This window comes from Doryrhamphus excisus, linkage group LG16 (assembly GCF_037039965.1).
Source record: "Doryrhamphus excisus strain RoL-2023G ecotype Guam linkage group LG16, RoL_Dexc_Guam_v1.1, whole genome shotgun sequence".
Classification (NCBI taxonomy): Eukaryota; Metazoa; Chordata; class Actinopteri; order Syngnathiformes; family Syngnathidae; genus Doryrhamphus; species Doryrhamphus excisus.
In genome coordinates, this window is record NC_136372.1 from 1831771 (window position 1) to 1854701 (window position 22931).

Below are 22931 nucleotides of genomic sequence, written 5' to 3' on the forward strand. Positions count from 1 at the left end.
ACAGTATAAAGGTTCCTGGTTTACCACATGTTTACCGTCTGTCGTCATGGGGAACGTGAGACGGAAGCGCTAATGCACTTTTAGCTCTATTTTTCATGTTTATTTTGGTTTAATTTTATGTCCGCAATGTGCCACGGGCCCAAAATCCTAATCCCTGGGCCGCACTTTGGACACCCCTGCATTCAAGCAGGTTGGCGGTGTTGGTTTCCAACAAATCGGGAGGTTTAATCTCGTCTCTCAGCGTCGGCTTCATTAAATCTCCTCTTTAAATCCGCTGGAAGATCATAAACTATAAAAAAAATCAAATAGATGTTGGCATTTTGCTGAAAGCTTTTATTGAAAGGTTGGTTGGAGTCCGCCACAGATGGCTGATCATTTTTAATTAATTCTCCGCTTGAAATTAATTAGTGTGTCCAAAGACAAATAGTTTACACAGGCTTTGCACCGCTGCAGTTTGTTAGCAAGCCGCACTGACAGCTGGGTTTAATGAGGGCGAGCGGGGGTGTTCGCCGGCGCTCCGACCCCCCCGGCCTCTCATCTTCTGTCAGGTCAGCGGGCCGTCATGTTGGCCCCCGCTCCCTCTCGCCTTTTTCTTTTTCGCCAGACGTCAAAGCGCCGTGCGTGTTGGCCGGCGTCATCTCACGACACAAACGCGCTTTCACGTTGGCCGCGACCTTCTGCTCTCTGATGTCTTCTTCTCTTTCAACATGGCCGCTTCCATCCAGCAACATCCAAGTGCTGCAAAGATGAGATGAAATAATCAAAGCTACAATTTACTGCAACTCAATCCAACCTGAACACTGTTGTATCCGCCCCTGCCATTGGCTGGCGACCGGTCACTCACAGGCGGCTGGGATAGGCTCCAGCAGGACCCAAGTGAGGGTGGCTGGGTGCTTCCAACTGGTGCCGGATATTTTGGTCCAAGTCTGGCTCCAAAGTCCTGAAGCGTTTATTTTATTTTTTCAAAATGATTGATTACCTGGTTGTCAAATTCTGACGACAGATGAGTAATCTTCAAAAATAAAAGCACCAGGCAAAATATTATTTAAAGGGGAACTGCACTTTTTTTTTTTTTAATTTTGCCCATCATTCCCAATAGTGCGAGAAAACAAGTTAATATGAGCTAGCTAATAATGGACATCATAGGAAATATTTATTTTGATGCTATAGCCCTCACAAAAATAAAAGCACCAGGCAAAAATATTATTTAAAGGGGAACTGCACTTTTTTTTTTTTTATTTTGCCCATCATTCCCAATAGTGCGAAAAAACAAGTTAATATAAGCTAGCTAACAATGGACATCTTAGGAAATGCTTATTTTGATGCTATAGCCCTCACAAAAATAACTCAAAACAGCAACAGCGTTATATTTACATAACTGACTTGTATATCAACCAAGCTACGGCAATATTATTATCGTAGCAGCTAACATGAAAAAATATTTTTAACTAGCGGACACAACAGGATGCCTCGCTAGCGCTCATCGCAGCATCATTCACACACTGAACAGTTTATACGTAGCTCTCATTTTCGCTACAACGAGATGCTCGTTTGGCGTCCGCATTACCTTACGTGCTGGAAGACACAGCCATCCAAATGATTGAATTAGCATAAATAGGATTGGGAATGTTGGGTAGAATTCCTCAAAAAGAAATAGTTGATAACATTATTCGAGTCCTCTAGTCATGACATTAGCCATGTTAGCATCAGACGTTTCTTAAGCGTGGCTTTCTACAACAATCTGAACAACAAGTACACTTGAAATCAGTCATGTGACCATCCAGTTATCACGTTGTTTGCCGTTACTTTTCCGGCTGAGTTGATGAACACCCCCGCCACCCCCCCCCCCAACCCCCTTCCGCCTCCTTGGCCTCGGCACCTGTCTCCATCGCTGTCGCTGTCTTTTGTCTGGGGTGGCTTTGCATCGGTCAGCCATGTGTGAAATTAAAGCCGCTGCCGCCATCTTGCCCTCCCTCGCCCCCCCCCCCCCCCCCTTCTCATGCGGACTGGATGAAATTACACAAGCGCCCTCGGATTGTTTTGTTTGTGTTGTACTTGTGACGGGTGGATGAAGGTGTTAGCTGAGACGTACGCAGGTGGACGTCGAGTCTACCTGGATGCAACGTTAAAGAGCAGTCATGTGACGTGCAGGTGACGATGTCTGCTTAGTCGTCACTGAGGATGGCGATGGAGGTGTCTGCAGAGGAAAGCATTTCCTGTCTGTCTTCCCGTCTTAATCCTGCTTCACAGCAGCTCGCAGGAGGCCTCTGAGTCAACGCCGTGCATCCAAAGTTTGGAAATATCATTTCAAGTCCAAATTTAACGGAAAATAACGGAAAATAATTGAATGGAAAAGTAGCATGACATTTCAATATTACATAAAGATGGTATTATTTTCAAGACGTAATATTCTGAAAAGCAAACAAAACAATTTTTGGTCAAATTAGGTTGCAAAAAAAGTTATGAGAATTAAGTCAAAATATTAGAAGAAAAGTATATTCTAAACAGAAAAACGCTGCCTTTGTAGGAAAATAAATGTAAATAAAATGTTATATGAGGAAAAACATTATTTTTTGTAGATTTGAAATATTTAAAAAATATATTTAAAAAATCTATTTTTTAGAAAGTCACAATCATTATTTTTTTAATAAAAAAAAAAAGTTGCAATTATGAGAAACAAATTAAAGTATTTTTTTTTATTAGGTTGGGGGGAAACTTATAACAGAATGGGAATAAAGTCATAATATTACAAAAATATAACTTGAAAATACCGAAGTGGCCATTGCATCCTTTTATCTTTTTTTATTCATTTTAATTTTTTGTTATGGTTTAAGGAGTAGACGCCTGACTACGCCTGACCCCTGCAGTGCCCCCATTCCCAACCGAAACATCCAACCTGGAAACATGTACTGTGACCCCCCCCCCATAGTTCCCGAAGTTATGAGAATAATTTCAAAATATTAGAAGAAAAATGTTTTTAAATAAGCATATTGTAAACAGAAAAATGCTGCCATTGTAGGAAAATAAATGTAAATAAAATGTTACATGAGCAAAAACATTATTTTTTGTAGATTTTAAATATAAAAAAAATATTTTTAGAAAGTCGCAATTATGAGAAACAAATTAAAGTTTTTTTTTAAATAAGGTTGGGGAAAACTTATAACAGAATGTGAATAAAGTCATAATATTACAAAAAACTTCAAAATACCAAAGTGGCCATTGCATCCTTTTACGCCTGACGCCTGCAGTGCCCCCATTCCCAAATGAAACATCCAACCTGGAAACTGGAAAATGTACTGTGACCCCTCCAACCACCCCAATAGGCCGTCCCCACAAAATCGGACCCGAACTACAAGTCCGTGCATTCATTAGCGAAAAGCCGCGTCCCAAAACTTTTGGCCAGTATAAACAGCGCCGCTCCCGTTGGCCTGGCTTGTCTTGCCGGTGGCTCGATGCCGAGTACAAAAGGCGCTAATAGCAAATGTATGACACTGTCAGGAAATTAATAGCTTTGGACTCAAACACTTTGCCACGTGATGAATGTTTAATTTTATCATCCGTCACCTTTCACTGCCTGCTTCATTTCTCACTTTTGCTCTGCGATTATCAACCGTTTGTGTGTGTGTGTGTGTGTGTGTGTGTGTGTGTGTGAGTGACGCTAAATAAGAAGACGTCTTTGTATAATATTCAACACCAGGCTCCTTGGCTAATAAACAAACCAGGGCATCAGCAGTTATGAATAACCTTGTTTTGATGTAACAAACACAAATCAGACATTTGTACCTCTAGAACTGTTCTTCGTTACCTCGCTTAGCATTTGGGGGAACCAAAAACCTCAGAAAGTGTGTTGCATCTTTGCATGATGATGATGATGACGGGGACGATCTCCAGGCTTTTTGACTGCCGAGCGGCCGTCAGCTTCTCACTCCAAAAGGCGTCCAACTGAGCAGAAAAGTGGCACTCTGACTGGCGGGCCCATCAGCGTGTACGGTAATTAGCTCCTCGGCTCTCCGCACATTAGCCGCGCGACGCGTCGCCAACGACCGCCGCTGGCGCGCTCCCAAACTCCTCCACGGGGAGTTTGGATCAAAAGCGGATAAAGTGGAAGAGTAAATTGTGCAAACGCATCAGGCTTTGATGATGTTTGACCTCCAATGTTCTGCCATGGTGCCGGTCGGGTATTTGTCAGCCATATTGGAAGCGTCAAAATTGACGTCGGAGTTTAGTAGTTTAGTAGGATTCAGTTTTTGTGTCTGTAGCTTTAATTCTGATTCTGTTTTTTAAAAAGCTAAGTTATGCTAAGGTGCTAACATTACAGCAACATCATGCTAGGTTAGCTTGTCAGCCCAAAGAAAGATGATCAAAATCCAGGAATTGATTGACAGACGGTTTTGAGACGTGTAGCAAAGTCTACACTTTGGTTTTTCCTTCATGGCGTCATGAAAAGCCTCACTCTAAAAAGCTAAGTGATGCTAAAGTGCTAATATTACAGCAACATCATGCTAGGTTAGCTTGTCAGCCCGAAGAAAGATGATCAAAATCCAGGAATTGATTGACATGACAGACGGTTTTGAGACGTGTAGCAAAGTCTACACTTTGGTTTTTCCTTCATGGCGTCATGAAAAGCCTCACTCTAAAAAGCTAAGTGATGCTAAAGTGCTAATATTACAGCAACATCATGCTAGGTTAGCTTGTCAGCCCGAAGAAAGATGATCAAAATCCAGGAATTGATTGACATGACAGACAGTTTTGAGACGTGTAGCAAAGTCTACACTTTGGTTTTTCCTTCATGGCGTCATGAAAAGCCTCACTCTAAAAAGCTAAGTGATGCTAAAGTGCTAATATTACAGCAACATCATGCTAGGTTAGCTTGTCAGCCCGAAGAAAGATGATCAAAATCCAGGAATTGATTGACATGACAGACGGTTTTGAGACGTGTATCAAAGTCTACACTTTGGTTTTTCCTTCATGGCGTCATGAAAAGCTTCACTCTAAAAAGCTAAGTGATGCTAAAGTGCTAATATTACAGCAACATCATGCTAGCTTAGCTTGTCGGCTGAAGAAAGATGATCAAAATCCAGGAATTGATTGACATGACAGACGGTTTTGAGACGTGTAGCAAAGTCTACACTTTGTTTTTTCCTTCATGGCGTCATGAAAAGCTTCACTCTAAAAAGCTAAGTGATGCTAAAGTGCTAATATTACAGCAACATCATGCTAGCTTAGCTTGTCAGCCCGAAGAAAGATGATCAAAGTCCAGGAATTGATTGACAGACGGTTTTGAGACGTGTAGCAAAGTCTACACTTTGGTTTTTCCTTCATGGCGTCATGAAAAGCCTCACTCTAAAAAGCTAAGTGATGCTAAAGTGCTAATATTACAGCAACATCATGCTAGGTTAGCTTGTCAGCCCGAAGAAAGATGATCAAAGTCCAGGAATTGATTGACATGACAGACGGTTTTGAGACGTGTAGCAAAGCCTACACTTTGGTTTTTCCGTCATGGCGTCATGAAAAACTTCACTCTAAAAAGCTAAGTGATGCTAAAGTGCTAATATTACAGCAACATCATGCTAGGTTAGCTTGTCAGCCCGAAGAAAGATGATCAAAGTCCAGGAATTGATTGACATGACAGACGGTTTTGAGACGTGTAGCAAAGCCTACACTTTGGTTTTTCCGTCATGGCGTCATGAAAAACTTCACTCTAAAAAGCGAGGGAGATGATAATGATGATTTTTCTCACGTTTGCCGCCCATAAGCAAGCTCTACGGAGTATTGTGTTTATTATTCCGCACTCTCTCCGCCGTGTACTTCTCCATGCCGCCGACGTGTAAGTGGACTTAAGCTAGCGGCGTGACGCCATGCTTGAAAAGACAGAATATGAAAGTAATTACTGGAAGGTTTTTCTCTTTAGCTTTCAGCATCTTCTCAGACGTTCCAGTTGATTTAACATTGGGAATGTGTTCTTGGCTTCGGGGGCTGCCTTGTGCTTACAGTAATTAACTTGTGTGATGTTTCGGTGCCCAAAGGACTAATTGGAACTCCTTACTTATTTAATGAAAAATGATATTTCCACACCGTGGGGACGTCCACAGCTCGAGGCCCTCGGATTTGGAGGGTTCTAACGAGACATGAGGGATTCCCTGGTACTCTGAAACAAACATGGCTGACACTCCAGGATCGGCGCCTTACTTCCACCTGGTGCTGTCAGCTGTCGATCAGCCAGCGGAGAAACCTCTAGATGATGATCCCCGTGTTGATGATTAGTGTCATGATATAGAAGTGTCTTCAGCGAGGCACAAACCAGCCGTGGCGTCCTCATCCTGTGGACCAGGCTTTGGGAGGAAGAATCGCTAGAAACTAGTCTCTGGAAGCATATCAAAGCTGCCGCATGTCAAGGTGTGGAACGTACACACACGCATCATTAAGATGGCTAAATAGCTATTAGCATTCTTCTTCTTCTAAGGGAATCTTAAAGAACCAAATTATAGAATGAGAACCAGATTATTTATTCCTGACAACAATACCCAATACAGATGCCCGGGCTTATCTGCAGTCCCTGTATGCCTACAAGTAAGCGGGTCTTTTTGTGTGAGTGCATGTAGAAGTATCTTTTGTCTCTATTTGTGAGACTTAGTTTTTATCTTTAGCTAGCAAATACCTTCACTAGTAAATGCAAACGATTGCAATGCCAGCGCTGGAGAGAGTGGTCAGCCTACCCAGCCAAGGTCTAGCGAGGTCCGAGCTCTTTCTAAAATGAATGAGTTCCTCTTCCTCGTGTGCCTGCCGTGGGGGCGGTCCCAATGGTCGGCAAACTTCCCGTTAACGGTTTGCTGGTGTGTTGGTCTGATCATGACTCAGGGGCTTGACGTCTCGGCCAGGCTTCACTTAGCAACGCGTCCATTTCGGGGGTTGGATCTACATCCTTGGGATTCAGGACTTCCTGGAATAGCCTGACTCCTAGACTTTGATCTTGGAATGAATAAAGTAACTTTCCGGGAAATTCTCGAATTCTACAATCTATAGGTTAAGTGTTTTTCAATCAGGCAAACAGGTAGCCCAGTTTGGGCTATGCTAGTTTATCCTGCAAGAGTAGCTAGCATGTTATAATTGTAAAGTACAAATTCCCGTGCATGCGTGGGTTTTTTTCCGGGTACTACGGTTTCCTCCCGCATTCCAAAAACATGCTAGGTTAATCGGCGACTCCAAATTGTCCATAGGTGTGAATGTGAGTGTGAATGGTTGTTTGATTATATGTGCCCTGTGATTGGCTGGCCACCAGTCCAGGGTGTCTCGCCCCAAGACAGCTGGGATAGGCTCCAGCAACCCTCGTGAGGATAAGCGGTAATGAATGAATGAATGAATGAATATATTGTAACTAATATGTTAATTCAGTATTTATTACTAAAATGTAAATGAATCCGTTGTCTGTTCCTCTCCATCTTCCAGCAGCAATGGCGCCTTAATTAAAGCTATCTGTGTTTTCCCTGCCAATCAAATATTCCAGTCCAGCTGTAATCTCTCTCACTCGGACTCGAACTGAAATCCTCACTGGATGAGGCGGATTACCGGAAGCCTTAAATAGCCGCTATATGAGAACTTGCATGTGTGGAGCCAAGCGCAAGGACATCCGACGCCATCACCCCCCCCCCCCAAACCCCCACCTTTAAGATGCAAAGCAACACGGACGGATGAATGAGCGAATGAATCTCAGGTGCAATTTCACACGGCGCACAAAGACGTGTGCTCACATGTGAAGAGATTATGCTAATCCACTCACTTTCATCCTCCCGGATGGATCCCCGCTCGGCGGGAGGCATTACCATAACATCTACACCCAGGCCTTGATTATGCCGGGGGGCTGATATGTGCTCTAGCTTCCTATTTACTGTCCCACCCTTCATTCACTGCACGTTGCTCTCCGATAACGCCACCATGAGCATGATTTAGCCATCAAATACAACTACACATTTCATGTAATATGATAATATATACTTCAAAAAAGCAAAATAAGTGCTTAAAAGTACAAATGCACTATTTTATTGCTTATTTTTGTGCTTTTTTTACATCAACCTTTTGGGTGATTTATGGTGGTGTGGCCACAGCAGCACCCGCTGCTCGTTGAGAAGAGCAACACGCGTGTTAGATATTAAAGCAGTGGCGCCCAAACTTCTTCCATACTGAAAAATCCCAAAACGCGAGAGGTAAAAAAAAAATTTTTTTTTTTGCTATTTTTGTCTCATGCTAGCTTCATTAGCGACATTCCAAATTGTCCATAGTTATGAATGTGAGTGTGAATGGTTGTTTGTCTAAATGTGCACTGTGATTGGCTGGCCACCAATCCAGAGTGTACCCCGCCTCTCGCCCGAAGTCAGCTGGGATAGGCTCCAGCATAGTCAACAGAGACCCAAGAAGGGTGTGAATATCGGTTAAATATCCCTATCTTTATAGCGACATCTTGCAGCGTATGAGAGGCCATCTACGGTCATCAATCTGCGGTTGTGGTTCAGTCTGGAGGAGCCATACTTGGCCCTTATCGTGCCGGAAAGGCAGTTTCTACTTCACAAATTCATTTCCCCTCAATTAACCAGAGCTCCCCAGTGTGGGCAGCACTCTTGCACACTACCACCACCATGTTTTACTATTATTTTTTTTTGTCCAGTACGTCTGTAATGCCATATAAGCTGTACATTGACTACTCTCAAGTACTATGTGCAACTTTACTGTCTGTGAAAAGTGACTTTTTGTGATAGAGAATATGCTGTAGGCATTTTAATGTTAAGTGCTTTTTTTTTTTGAAGGAGAATATTAATAGATGTTTTTCCTCTTTTGTCGCTTCCACTCAGCTTCAACTTGTCATCCTTTTCCCGACACCATGATTACAGTCAGGAGGCCGTGGACGTGTCATCTGAGATAGAAAGCAGTCCAAACATGTGGAATACAATCCATCATATGAAGTAATCCAAGATATCGGGGTCTATCAGCTCAGCTTTGATCCCTGTGGGCGGGTGGGTGTTTGGAGGAGAGACCCGTGAGGCTGCAAAAAAAAAAAAAAAAAAAACTCCCACTCTTTCTCTGCGGGATTCTACTTCCCCAAAAATGTGACACGCTAATTAACTGCAAAGTGCCTGCTGAAGGAAACGTTTGACTCTTTTCAAATCCTGTCATTTGCTATCATAAACATTTTGGTCTCAGCCTCTCTCACTCCGGCAGCATTTCATCAACACTTGGCGCTCCTTTGTCTTCCCCGTTTAATCCTATTTGGAGTTAGCATCCCTGGGAGGACGCGAGGCCGCGCATCCAGTGTGGAGGTGATTTATTGACGTTGTTAACTGATACGTCAGCATGGGCCCCCCGGCCAAGCTTGGCGGTGCCTCAACAGCATGATGCAGTGATTGGACGCCAGAGAAAGGAAGTATGGATTTACTATAAGCACGGCAACTTGGGATGAAAGCCGGACTCGTTACACGTGTCGTTATTGTACCATGTGCTTGTCTGTGCTGATGCTCAGGAAGAACAACACAGTTGAGTGGGCAAACTAAGTGTTTGATTCCCGGCTTTTGCACCATTCAACAAGAATAAACTCATTTTATTTAATGACTTTATTATTATTTAATCGAATTTATTATTATTATTATTATTTTATTTAATATAATAATTATTTACATCTTCACATTTAATTTTCTTACATTTTGTCAATGAAATTTCAATGTATTTAAAAAAATGTTAGCATAATAATGTTGACATGCTAATTGTTAATATGCTAACACCTAACATAACACTGTCTACACACGTTTATACCCATGAAAGTGGTTTTAAAATGCTAATATACTGTTAACATGTAAACACCTAAAATTTAAACACTGTTAAATAGCAAAAAAACATGCTAATGTTGGCATGCTAGCAATGCTAGATTTTAAAAGCTATCTTTTAGCATGCTAACACCAAGTATAGTAGCGCTAAGTATATGTGTAAGTTTATACATATAAAAAAGTGCTATGTTAACATTAGCATACTAATAGTGTTGACATTATTATTGACATTATTTTTTTATTATTTATTATTATACGTTAGCCAGGCAACGACATTTCGTTGGCAATTTCACTGCTGTGTTGTTGTACAATGACAATAAAGAAAGTCTATCTGACATGCTAACTGTGAGCATGCTAACACCTAACATTAAAAAAAACTTTGAAAAGACAGAAACAAAAAACCCTAACAAGCTAATTTTGGCATTTCCTGATGTCCTGAGCGGTTAGCAATGAAGGTAATCAATGAAGTGGGGTTCGATTCCAGCCTTTCTCGACGTAACCTTTGCGAACCAGAGGTTGCATTTCTATGAATATTGTTGCGTTTATGCGGGCTTGTGTTAATGGTTGCTGCTGCCGTCTGCTTACACGGCGTTTGTCTCCTTTGTGTCTTCGGGCAAAGTCACCAGTAAATGTCCAAGTGATGGTTCGTTTTCCTCCATGTCAACAGACATTTGGTTGACTCGAGCTAAGCTAAAGGCTCATTGAGAAACATGTTGTAGTTTTTTTGGTTGCACGGCGTCGGTGTTGATGTTCACCTTGAGCAAAGCTTTGCCTCACACCGATAAGCGTGACCTTTTGAAGGCGTGAGAGGAGAGGGTGAGAAGAGACGTGGATTATCGTACGTGGTAAAGATTGGATTGTGCAAAATTCGAGCAAATGTCTCGCGGCTTGGATTCACCAAGAACTCGAGACGGGTCGTTCCGCGCCGCGCCGCGCCGTCGCCTCACCTTCTCCACTCTTGACGGATTGTTACATCCGGAATTGATGTGGGAGTATCTCCGCGTAAATGCCAGCGCCATCACTCAGAGCGAAGGTCCGTGTTTCAAGGTGACCTTTTTTTTTTTTTTTTTTTACACACTCGCGTCTCAACGTCTTCCTCCACGTCTTCATCCTCGTACATATCGACACGGTACTTCGCGACCACGAGTTTATGAACTTTGAATGTCAAGGCCAATTGCAGTTGGAGCACAGTAATCCTTTGGAGCCCTCCGGACAAGAAATAGCACCCCTATAGTCAGCACACATAGACTCACACATGTTAACATTGGCAGAGTTTGTTCCTGTTTTTTTTTTTTTTTTTTTGCAACCGGTACTTCCTGTGGTGGCTATTGTCTCATCAATGTAACATTACTGACCCCTAGTGACCACTCTTTGAATACTTTGTATTTGAATTTGACTTCATAAAGCCATTTTTATGCTTGAAAAAGCTTCATTTTGCTGTAATGTGTATATTTTTAGGAACAGGCCAAATTCCACCACACAACGGTGATGTATTATGTATGTTTTTAGAAAAATAGTGCGAGTAAAGCGGCGGAATTCCAAGCGTGAAGCGATGAGGGATCGCTGCACAGAAACATTAAAAAGATGCCAAGCTCATTTTGATAGTTTTTCTGTTAGTTTTTTTTACTCTTCTTGTTCATTTGTATTTTTAGAAAGTGCCGCGGGCCAATAAAAATGATACCCCTGAGGTGTGTACTTTTCAGAACAACATGTCATCATCTCCTGGAGCTGATTCCCTCTTTCCTGCTTTTATTCTCCTTTTTGTGCTTTTGTGTTTTTCTCTTGTTTCCACCTCCCATGGTGACTTTATTTGTTGGCTTCGATGTACCGCCTTTCCAGCTGTGGTACTTTTCTACTTTGTACTGTTTTTGTCATTTTGCACTGTAAGCTTAATTAGACAATTTTTTTTCTGCATCTTGGGGTTCCGGCCATAACAGAACGTGACACATAGAAAAACAAAATACACAAGCATCCAGTTGACTGACTATGTCTTGAAGACTGCAGCAAATCCTTCAAGACATAATCATATTTCCTAGCATACACCTAGCATGATAGCACATAGTCTTTGTGTTTATAGGTATCATTTTATACCTGCCAAAGCCAATTGCAGTTGGAGCATAGTAAACTTGTTTACATCCTTTGGAGCCCTCCGGACAAGAAATAACACCCCTATAGTCAGCACACATGGACTCACACATGTTAACATTGGCAGAGTTTTTTCCCGTTTATTTATTTATTATTTTTTTGGCAACCGGTACTTCCTGTGTTGGCTATTGTCTCATCAATGTAACATTACTGACCCCTAGTGACCACTCTTTGGTCATTAATTAACAATTAACCTTTAGCATATTAGCATTGCATTGCAAAAGTTATGCCATTTTTTACCATCGCTAACTAGTATTACTAACTAGTATTACTAGTATAACTAGTATTACTAGTATTACTAGTTAGCATTGTTAGCATGCTAACATTAGCATATTAACAATTAATTTGATATATAATTTTATACCTATAATAACATTCATTAATTGTTAATATGCTAATGTTAGCATGCTAACAATGCTAACTAGTAATACTAGTTAGCGATGGTAAAAAATGGCATAACTTTTGCATGCTAATGTTAGCATGCTAGCAATGCTAATGTTAGCATGCTAGCAATGCTAAAAAATGGCATAACTTTTGCATATTACAATGCTAATATGCTAAAGGTTAGCATACAAGCTTGAGAAAAACAGCCTGTTGATTAGTTTTACATATTCGGTCCGAAATCCTACTTTTAACCGCCATAAACGAGGGATGACTGTAAACGGTAGCATGTGATTGGCGAGACCGTAGACCTCCACCAAGGCCCAGTTCTGCTGATTGGGGTTGAGCGCAGGAAATGCTCGGCAGTCGGCAGCGCACCTTTGTCACGTCGACACTCTATCCGTTCTACGGTGCCACGAGGGCTGGGGTGCCGACACGTCTCACCTGATGCGGTACACGGAAGGACGAGGACGATGATGATGGGCTCCCAACTAAAATGCAAATTGTCAATTAGTTCCAGTCAGATGAGACCGGAAGAGTAAGTCGAGTTCATCTTTAATTCATGACGGCACAAGGCCAGTCTTCCTTCCTCCTGTATCGTGCTAAAAAGAAACACATCCGAAGTCGTGTCAACACGCCCACGGGGGAAACTTGACAGCCTTCATGTCCTCTTTTGGCCTGAAACTGTCCCGTTTAGAGTCTTGACAAGTTTAAAAATAAAAAAAAGTGAAAATAAACCTCAAAATGCAGTTCAACAACTCCTCAATCAAATGGTGCTTTCATGGTCACGAGAGAGTTGTTGTGCCCGTCGGCGGGCATGCCTCCCCCAAAGATGGTCTCATTCCACAGGAGGAATGGCCACAAGCGAGCTGTGTTGCCACCCGACAGGCAAACTGATGCAACTCAGTATGAACCACCCCAGGGACTTAAACAGGAAACTCCACACATAACATTTTAGAAGTGAAAAAGCCTTTTGGATTACCGAATGAAACATACATATAAATATTAATAATATCAGAATTGGCAAGTTGCAATACTTAATTTTTCCCTGTGTGGCATTGGCTAAAAATGGTATGAACCCTGCAGTCCCCCCCACCCATCCACTTTCCATAATGACTAACATTAACATGATGAATGACGTCGGGATGCACCGCTAATTAGTTGGTCGCAGGCGTCATCGGCAGGTAGGAAAACCTCGTGGTGAGTTCACTGGCAGGGTTGTCAAGGAGAGGAAGATGGGGATGGGGGGGGTAAAAAGGGCAGCAACGTGTTACAGGATGCGACTGGAGCGCCGCCAAACTGCCAGCGAGTCTTTAAGCGGTGTCAGCCGGGTGGGATCAGTCCTTTTAACAAGACCTGATGGCCGCTGTGGAAGTCCGGCTGTGGATTGGAAGGGATTTAGTCGGAATATACAAGTCGCACGCTGTTTTTATACCACGTTCATAATATTAATATTTCATTATGAGAGGATTAATCACGCACTCGTATTTTCAGGACCTGCAAAGAGCAAATCTGCCGGTACGGTTGGCGTGTTGGCACATTGAGCGAGGGGCGCCATGATTGGACGTAATTAGGGGGAGATTCCTCTGGCTCGCTACGAGACACAAGAGACCTCAATATTTGATGAAGCTGCCGGACGTTTTCATAACCTTGCCGGGAATGGCACATGTTCTTATTCGGTGTTGCGTGCGTGCATGTTTTTGTACGCATTTTCACCCTGGAATTTTTTTGCATTTTTTTTCAGTCTCTGTAGCAGGAAGTACAACTCCCAAAAAAAATACTTCATCCTTATGAATAACTAACGGGAATGCCATAAAATCTGGTGAGATTAAAATGTGACAGGATGTTTAGTTCAGAAGAAAAGTGTCATGGGCATCAGGCCTGGGATGCTAATAAGTAAGTTCGATTCCCATGTGCATGCGTGTCTGTTTTCCTTGTCTCCCACCTCCAAAACGGGCGTTTCTTCCATAGCACGGTGGCATAAACGGAGTGAGCCCTCCTGTCAGTCATACAGGAGCTTTGTATCCTTGGATGGAGGCGGGGCCGCTAGCATACACACTGAGTGTTAAAAATATGGTTTATTCAACTATTGTCTTGCCTTCTTCTCATAGAAGGAACGATTAATTAAAAAAACGATTAATTTCCTAGTCAATTAATCTGAAATTATTTTTTTAAAATTCAAGTAATGGCCCTACACCAGGGGTGTCCAAAGTGTGGCCAAGGGCCATTTGTGGACCGCCACAATTTATTTTTTTTAAGCGCACCGTTGATGGCGATCCCTGTAAATAAACACATATAATTTGCAACATTTTCACTTCAAAGAAAAAGTATTTCATAAATGACAAACGAAATGCAAAAATCTGAAATCAGAGGGGTGTCCAAAGTGTGGCCAAGGGCCATTTGTGGACCGCCACAATTTATTTTTTTAAGAGCACCATTGATGGCGATCCCTGTAAATAAACCGATTATAATTTACAACATTTTCACTTCAAAGAAAAAGTATTTCATAAATGACGAAGAAAATTTAAAAAATCTGAAATCAGAGGGGTGTCCAAAGTGTGGCCAAGGGCCATTTGTGGACCGCCACAATTTTTTTTTTTTTTTAAGCGCACCGTTGATGGCGATCCCTGTAAATAAACACATATAATTTGCAACATTTTCACTTCAAAGAAAAAGTATTTCATAAATGACGAAGAAAATTCAAAAATCTGAAATCAGAGGGGTGTCCAAAGTGTGGCCAAGGGCCATTTGTGGACCGCCACAATTTATTTTTTTAAGAGCACCTTTGATGGCGATCCCTGTAAATAAACAGATATAATTTGCAACATTTTCACTTCAAAGAAAAAGTATTTCATAAATGACGAAGAAAATTAAAAAAATCTGAAATCAGAGGGGTGTCCAAAGTGTGGCCAAGGGCCATTTGTGGACCGCCACAATTTATTTTTTTAAGACCACCGTTGATGGCGATCCCTGTAAATAAACACATATAATTTGCAACATTTTCACTTCAAAGAAAAAGTATTTCATAAATGACAAACAAAATGCAAAAATCTGAAATCAGAGGGGTGTCCAAAGTGTGGCCAAGGGCCATTTGTGGACCGCCACAATTTTTTTTTTAAGCGCACCGTTGATGGCGATCCCTGTAAATAAACCGATTATAATTTGCAACATTTTCACTTCAAAGAAAAAGTATTTCATAAATGACAAACGAAATGCAAAAATCTGAAATCAGAGGGGTGTCCAAAGTGTGGCCAAGGGCCATTTGTGGACCGCCACAATTTAATTTTTTAAGAGCACCTTTGATGGCGATCCCTGTAAATAAACACATATAATTTGTAACATTTCCACTTCAAAGAAACAGTATTTCATAAATGACAAACGAAATTCAAAAATCTGAAATCAGAGTATAATTTTGTTTTGAAATGGGGAAAAAAAATGAATAGAATAAATGAAAATCCATACCACGAGAGCGAGTTGGCATCGCCCGCTCTCTGCTGGAGGCTGAAAACGCTGTTGACCGCAGTGGGGTTTTTGCTGCGAGTGGCGTCAGCCTCTGCCCTTTTCCTGCTCTCGGCGCTGCATTCTAAAAGCAGAATGAATTGCCTCCTCCGCCACTGAGATTATGAAAAACTTTACAGTCACAACGAGTACACCGTCGGGTCCAAAAGGGCAACCTCTGAAATATTTGATCTGCAGAATAAACTACTTTTTTTGTCCGTTCAGCATTCTTACAAAGCTGTGGCGGCGCATTTTCAAGTATTGGTGGCTGACCGCTGGGTGGGAGGGGCCAGCAAATGTCAAATAATGCTTGATTACTGATCCCCAGTGGGAAAATTACAGAACACTCACAAGTGTAAAAGGAAGCTAACCACCCTCAAAAACTGAACTATCTATTAGAACTGCGCTTACTTCCTGTAATTTCCCTCCATCCATGTCCACTTATTCCAAAAAGCATGAGGTGCTTCCGGTGTTTAGCCGGCCGGAACACGACGCTTCCAGGCCGGTCTCCAGCAATGTGAAGCACCCATCAATCATCTTCACGTTCATGGTTGCCATCAAGTGTTTATTTCCTCACCTGGAAAGAAGAGCAAGTGTGAAGTCCTGACGGTGAGGAATGATTTCCTCATAAAGATTCTCCTTTGTCTCCCGTCGGCCCCACCTGAGCTTCCACAGCCGCTTGTATCCGTGTGACTCATCATCACCACCATCATCATCATCATCATCATCGTCGTCGTCGCACAAGTGCGCTCGTACGCAATCATTGTTTGTCTCCGCTGTGCGATTAAGTGCTTGAGAAGGCACCCTCCTTCCGAAAAACACTCACGGCCTCATTAGCATGCCTGCATGAATGTTTAATTGCGGTTTTATTTTTGGGCCCGCTCTCCCCTGACCGCCGCGCTTGACCCTGCGTGGCCTGTCACGGCGGCCGCGTGCACCGAATCACGCCACGGCATGTTACGTAATCATTGGACGTCTGGCTTCATTACGTTTCCTTGACGTCGCCGCTTTGCAAATTGGATCATTTGGGGTGCTTGTGTGTGTGTGTGTGTGTGTGTGTGTGTGTGTGTGTGTGAAAGTAGCATGTAGTATATTTGATTCGATTAGCATTTGACATTTGGATTCAGTTTTTATTTATTTTTTTATTTTTTTATATCTTTGTACCTGTGCTGGCCATGAATTGTGTGTGTGTGTGTGTGTGTGTGTGTGTGTGTGTGTACGCGCATGCCTGCCTGGACTTTTAAAGCACTTTTAAAATGATATTTCATCCAAGTGCAAACTAAGTTGAAGATTTTGGAAAAAAATATGACAATAGTTCAAATATTATGGGAATAAAGTCATAATTGTGAGATGATCATTAACGATCAAAAACGATTTAACGATTAAATTAAATTTGAAATAGTTGGTCATTTAAAAAAAACATAAGAAAATGGAAAACAGCTATAATTTAGTAAAGTCAAAATATTAAATATAAAAAATATTAAATATTAAAAATATTAAAATATTTTATTGAGGAAAAAAGAACAATAAACTCATAAGGAAAGGTCATTTTAGGAGCATAGAGTTAAAATATTACAGAAATAAGTATGATTAAAACAAAAAGTCATTATGAGACACAAGGAAAAGCCAAATTAGCAAAAAATAGTTTGGGGACAAAGTTACAATACTGTGGGAATAAAGTCATAACATTACACAGACAATGTCCACAGATTTAAGAAAAAGTTGAAATATTGAAAAAAACAGCATCAAAATTGGGGGACAAAAAGGCAGTGATTGTAATGAGCGAGTGAGGTGATGGTAATGAGCGAGTGTGGTGATGGTAATGAGCGAGTGATGGTGATGGTAATGAGCGAGTGATGGTGATGGTAATGAGCGAGTGATGGTGATGGTAATGAGCGAGTGATGGTGATGGTAATGAGCGAGTGAGGTGATGGTAATGAGCGAGTGAGGTGATGGTAATGAGCGAGCGTGTGATGGTAATGAGCGAGCGTGTGATGGTAATGAGCGAGCGTGTGATGGTAATGAGCGAGCGTGTGATGGTAATGAGCGAGTGAGGTGATGGTAATGAGCGAGTGTGGTGATGGTAATGAGCGAGTGATGGTGATGGTAATGAGCGAGTGAGGTGATGGTAATGAGCGAGCGTGTGATGGTAATGAGCGAGCGTGTGATGGTAATGAGCGAGTGAGGTGATGGTAATGAGCGAGTGTGGTGATGGTAATGAGCGAGTGATGGTGATGGTAATGAGCGAGTGAGGTGATGGTAATGAGCGAGTGAGGTGATGGTAATGAGCGAGCGTGTGATGGTAATGAGCGAGCGTGTGATGGTAATGAGCGAGCGTGTGATGGTAATGAGCGAGCGTGTGATGGTAATGAGCGAGCGTGTGATGGTAATGAGCGAGTGAGGTGATGGTAATGAGCGAGTGAGGTGATGAGCGAGCGAGTGATGGTAATGAGCGAGCGAGTGATGGTAATGAGCGAGTGAGGTGATGGTAATGAGCGAGTGAGGTGATGGTAATGAGCGAGTGAGGTGATGGTAATGAGCGAGTGAGGTGATGGTAATGAGCAGGTGATTGTAATGAGCGGGTGACTGTGATGAGCGAGTGATAGTAATTCACCAATCACAAAGCTGAGACGCATTGTTTTCTTGAAATCTCCGTATATAATGTCTTGGCAAATTGACATGTGTAAATATCAAAGTGGCAAAGTTGCATCCTTTCACGTTTCACTACTTTTTTTTACTCTTTGCAAATGCGTCAATCAAGCCAATTATGCAAATGCACCAATTCCGCCTTTTCCCTGCCTCCTGTTATCCTGGGAGAAACACTGAAACGCAGTCAAAGAAATTGTGTGCGCTCATCTGGGATGGTCAATTCAAGTCATTGTGGTCGTCCAATCAGGTGTCGGCATCCACGAGCGGCCATGCTACATGCGGTGCGGGCATTGCTGGGGCGTATTTGGTTTGATGCACATCACATTAGTCGCCATTGACCCAACAGTGCTGCATTTTTCATGTGTATTTGTCCTGAGAGGCATACATTGATATGCAGAGTGGATGCTAGTGCTAACAGCCCTCAGCATAAATATGTATTGTGTGGTACTGGTGCTGGAGGTATATGTTATGGTTCCCTGTCAGAGCCTCGGTGTAGTCGCTAGCACTGTTTGCCCGAGGTCATACGGGCTCGGGGGTTGTGAACACGCACCCGTGCGTGCGCCTGCATCGCAAACAGTGCGGCGTCGTTTTCTCTCTCTCTCTCTCTCTCTCTCGTTTCATCATCATCGCTGTCAGCCGCGTCGGCGGCGTGAATGAGCTGTTCAGAGAGGCTTTGTCCGGCACCATCTACCATCTACCATCTACAACATCATCTACCATCTACCATGCGTTGACTGGAAATGACTTTGTTTATTGGCAAAAGATGTGTGATGCATATTTTTTTTAAAAATCATGTGGACAAGCACCTCAGACTGGGGGGGGGGGTTGTTCTCCCTTATGTTATCATAGCAAAGCAACACGAGGCCCTCTGCTGGCTGCCTGAGCTAGCTCCATTAAATACATTTTTATGGAGAATAATCCATAAGACATTATGAAATAATTTTAAATGATGAATGGATGGAATATTTTGTTGATGAGTTTGTGTAACCTTACAGGACTCTGTAGTATTGTGTACACACAAAAACTTTGCTGGGATTTTTTTTTTTTTTTTGGCAATTTCGGATCACTGGGAACGGATCACTGTATGGAAGCAATGTAATACCTTACTATCACCCGCTCATTACTATCACCCGCTCATTACTATCACCCGCTCATTACTATCACCGGCTCATTACTATCACCCGCTCATTACTATCACCGGCTCATTACTATCACCGGCTCATTACTATCACCGGCTCATTACTATCACCCGCTCATTACTATCACCGACTCATTACTATCACCCGCTCATTACTATCACCCGCTCATTACTATCACCCGCTCATTACTATCACCCGCTCATTACCATCACTCGCTCATTACCATCACTCGCTCATTACCATCACCCGCTCATTACTATCACTCCCTTTTTGGTTTTTCCCCCAATTTTGATGCTGTTTTTTTCAATATTTCAACTTTTTCTTAAATCTTTGGACATTGTCTGTGTAATGTTATGACTTTATTCCTACAGTATTGTAACTTTGTCCCCAAACTATTTTTTGCTAATTTGGCTTTTCCTCGTGTCTCATAATGACTTTTTGTTTTAATCTTATTTTTTCTGTAATATTTTAACTCTATGCTCCTAAAATGACCTTTTCTTATGAGTTATTATTTTTTTGCATTAGAATATTTTAATATTTTTTATATTTAATATTTTTTAAATATTTCATATTTTGACTTCACTAAATTATAGCTGTTTTTCCATTTTCTTATGTTTTTTTTTAATGACCAACTATTTCAAATTTAATCTTGTAAATGATGGCGGCACGGCGGTCTAGTGGTTAGCGCGCAGACCTCACAGCTAGGAAACCAGGGTTCAATTCCACCCTCGGCCATCTCTGTGTGGAGTTTCCTCCCACATTCCAAAAACATGCTAGGTTAATTGGCGACTCCAAATTGTCCATAGGTATGAATGTGAGTGTGAATGGTTGTTTGTCTATATGTGCCCTGTGATTGGCTGGCGACCAGTCCAGGGGGTACCCCGCCTCATGCCCAAAGACAGCCGAAGAAAGCGTGTACCGATTTTTGCGGTTATTTGTAAAAACATCCTAAAGTCTTGTGAGAAATTTCAAGTCAATGAAACTTTGGGGTTTAATAATAGCGCCCCCATGTGGTGTATTTGTGTGAAGATAATAGCAAGGCATCACAGTAGGGGTGCGGGTTTTGGACACACTTTTGTCCTTTTATGTGCAAGATGTGCCCACACCGGGTGTCCTCATTTTTCCACACGACTGTATGCGAGCAACAAAACAGGAAGAGGGAGGAGGACCGGAGCCAAACGCGAGGGGACGCAAACCTGCAAGGCGGGGTGGCGAAACAGGAGGGGGAGGGAGGGAGGGAAGTGGTTCCAAGCGGTGAGCGGGAACACGCGCCAGATGAAGCCCGCAAGGACGCAGCAGCAGGAGGAAGACGAGCGAGAAGAATTGGGAAGAGGCGAGCGGACGATGGCGGAGGAAGAGCGTGCGAAGACAAGTTGATGGATTTGATTCCCAGAGTATTTTTAGCAGGAATCGCGACTCTTTGAAACGAAGAGGGAAAACTTGGCGGGAAGACGGACGGAGCGCATCATCCCTGCTGTGTTTTGGTCTTACCCCTCAGGACAAGACCGTCCCCCCTTCTCTCAGTCCATGTGTTAGCATGTTTGTTTGCCGGCTAAATCTGCTCAGGGGCGGCGGTGGGGGTTGAGGACAGGCGAGCACGTGGAAGTCAAGGTGGTCGGAGCGAGCCAGCGAAGCGGGGGTCCAGACTACCAATGAGCCGCCTCCGCGAGTCCAATTAAAGCCGCTCGTCATCCTGCCGACGATCCGATCGCCGGCTTGAAAGGCAGAGACGCTCAGACGGAACTAAGAGGAAGACGAAAGGACAAGCGAGAGTCTGTGATGCGTTCCGGTCGGCAGCCTCCGCTCTCGTCTCGTTGATTTAATTACATTCTCATCTCACGTTTGGACACCTCCCTCATTCCGCCCCCCCTTCATTCTTTTCTTTTCTGCAAGCCCTCTGTGGTTTGTATTCCGTCCCTCCTTCCCTCCCTCCTTTTTTGCGTCGCGCACCGTCTCATCCTCTCTTGCTCTCTGTCACACAAACTGCGGTGGGAGCTCGCCTCGCAGCCTCCTCGTTCGGAGCAGTTTTTCTTTCTGCTGAGTCGGACCATCGGCGGCGTCTCGGATCAGGATAGCGACAAAGATGACCAACAAGTCCCTTGTGCCGAGTTAACCGCCGTAAAGATATCAGAGGGCGTCTTCCCGACCAGCACCCGGGTGTGGATTACAGGAGTGGATTTGCCCTGGAGCTTCATGTGGGCCCCAGCCCCCGAGGTCGGGCTGGGAAATGAAGCCGTTCCCGTGGTTGTAGCAGCACTGTGGGCGGCCATGGCCCAAGAGGGGCGCTGTCTCCGGCGGGGATCCCCGGCTGTAACCAGAAGGGGCGGCGACGGGCGTCCCGCCAGGCCGAGCGTCGCTCGGGTCACTTCCACTCTGTTGTCAAGGACACGCCTCCACGGCCTGAGGCAAGTTTGCGTCCCCGGTGGCTCTGTGGGCCGCCGGGTCTTCTGGCTGCTGGCCTTCTGCACCTCCCTCGGGTTCCTTCTGTCCTGGTCGTCCAACCGCCTGCTCCACTGGCTCTCTTTCCCGACTTACACACGGGTCCACACCGAGTGGGCCAAAGAACTGGCCTTCCCCGTGGTCACCATCTGCAACAACAACCCCATCCGCCTCTACAAGCTCACCAAGAGCGACTTGTACTTTGCCGGCCACTGGTTGGGCCTGCTGCTGGCCAACCGGACCGTCAGGCCCATGGTGCTGGACTTGCTCCAGGAGGACCGCCTGGCCTGGTTCGGGAAGCTTTCGGACTTCCGCCTCTTTCTGCCTCCCAGGAACTTCGAAGGCACCAACTTGGAGTTTATGGACCGACTGAGCCACCAGCTGGAGGACATGCTGCTCTCCTGCAAGTACCGAGGAGAACCCTGCGGTGCTCACAACTTCTCCTCCGTAAGTCCGCTTTGCTCGCCGGTTTTTACTTCCTGTTGGAGCTCATCGTTAAAGCTCTGTGGCGCGGAACAATCAGCATTTTAGTTAAAGCCTTGGATGAAAGGCGGAGTCAAATAAGAAAATAATAGTTTTGATCTCATGATTGATCTCACGTCATGACGTTAGGGACCGGTTCTTCAGATGAACGCATCCACAGATACGGAAGTGTTCCAGGTGTTTCATCACGCCTCAGACGTGTAAGTCCCCCAGTACTCGGACTACCGCTAAAGCGCCTGAAGGAAAAAAACTAAAGTTTGACCCCGTGTGGGTGTTGCCGGTCTTTGCACTTTGGTCCTGCTGTGCGCTCGCTGCTTTTAAAGCCCACCAGGTCCTCCATCATCATCATCATCATCATCATCATCATCATCAGCCTACTGCTGAAAGA

The 22931-nt window shown here is 43.5% G+C and overlaps 1 protein-coding gene across 3 annotated transcripts in view; it reads left to right on the forward strand.

Moving 5' to 3' along the window:
• Window positions 1–22931, forward strand: part of asic2 (acid-sensing (proton-gated) ion channel 2) — a 153899-nt gene that overhangs the window by 67666 nt on the left and 63302 nt on the right. Inside the window, exon 1 of one of the 3 annotated variants that reach the window (XM_058048317.2) lies at window positions 20859–22507. The exons of the other annotated variants lie outside the window; for them this stretch is intronic. Within the exon in view, the coding sequence (XP_057904300.1) occupies window positions 21815–22507 (693 nt within the window). The 5' untranslated portion in view covers window positions 20859–21814. Of the gene's footprint in view, window positions 1–20858; window positions 22508–22931 lie in introns of those variants that run through there. 3 annotated transcript variants of the gene reach the window in all.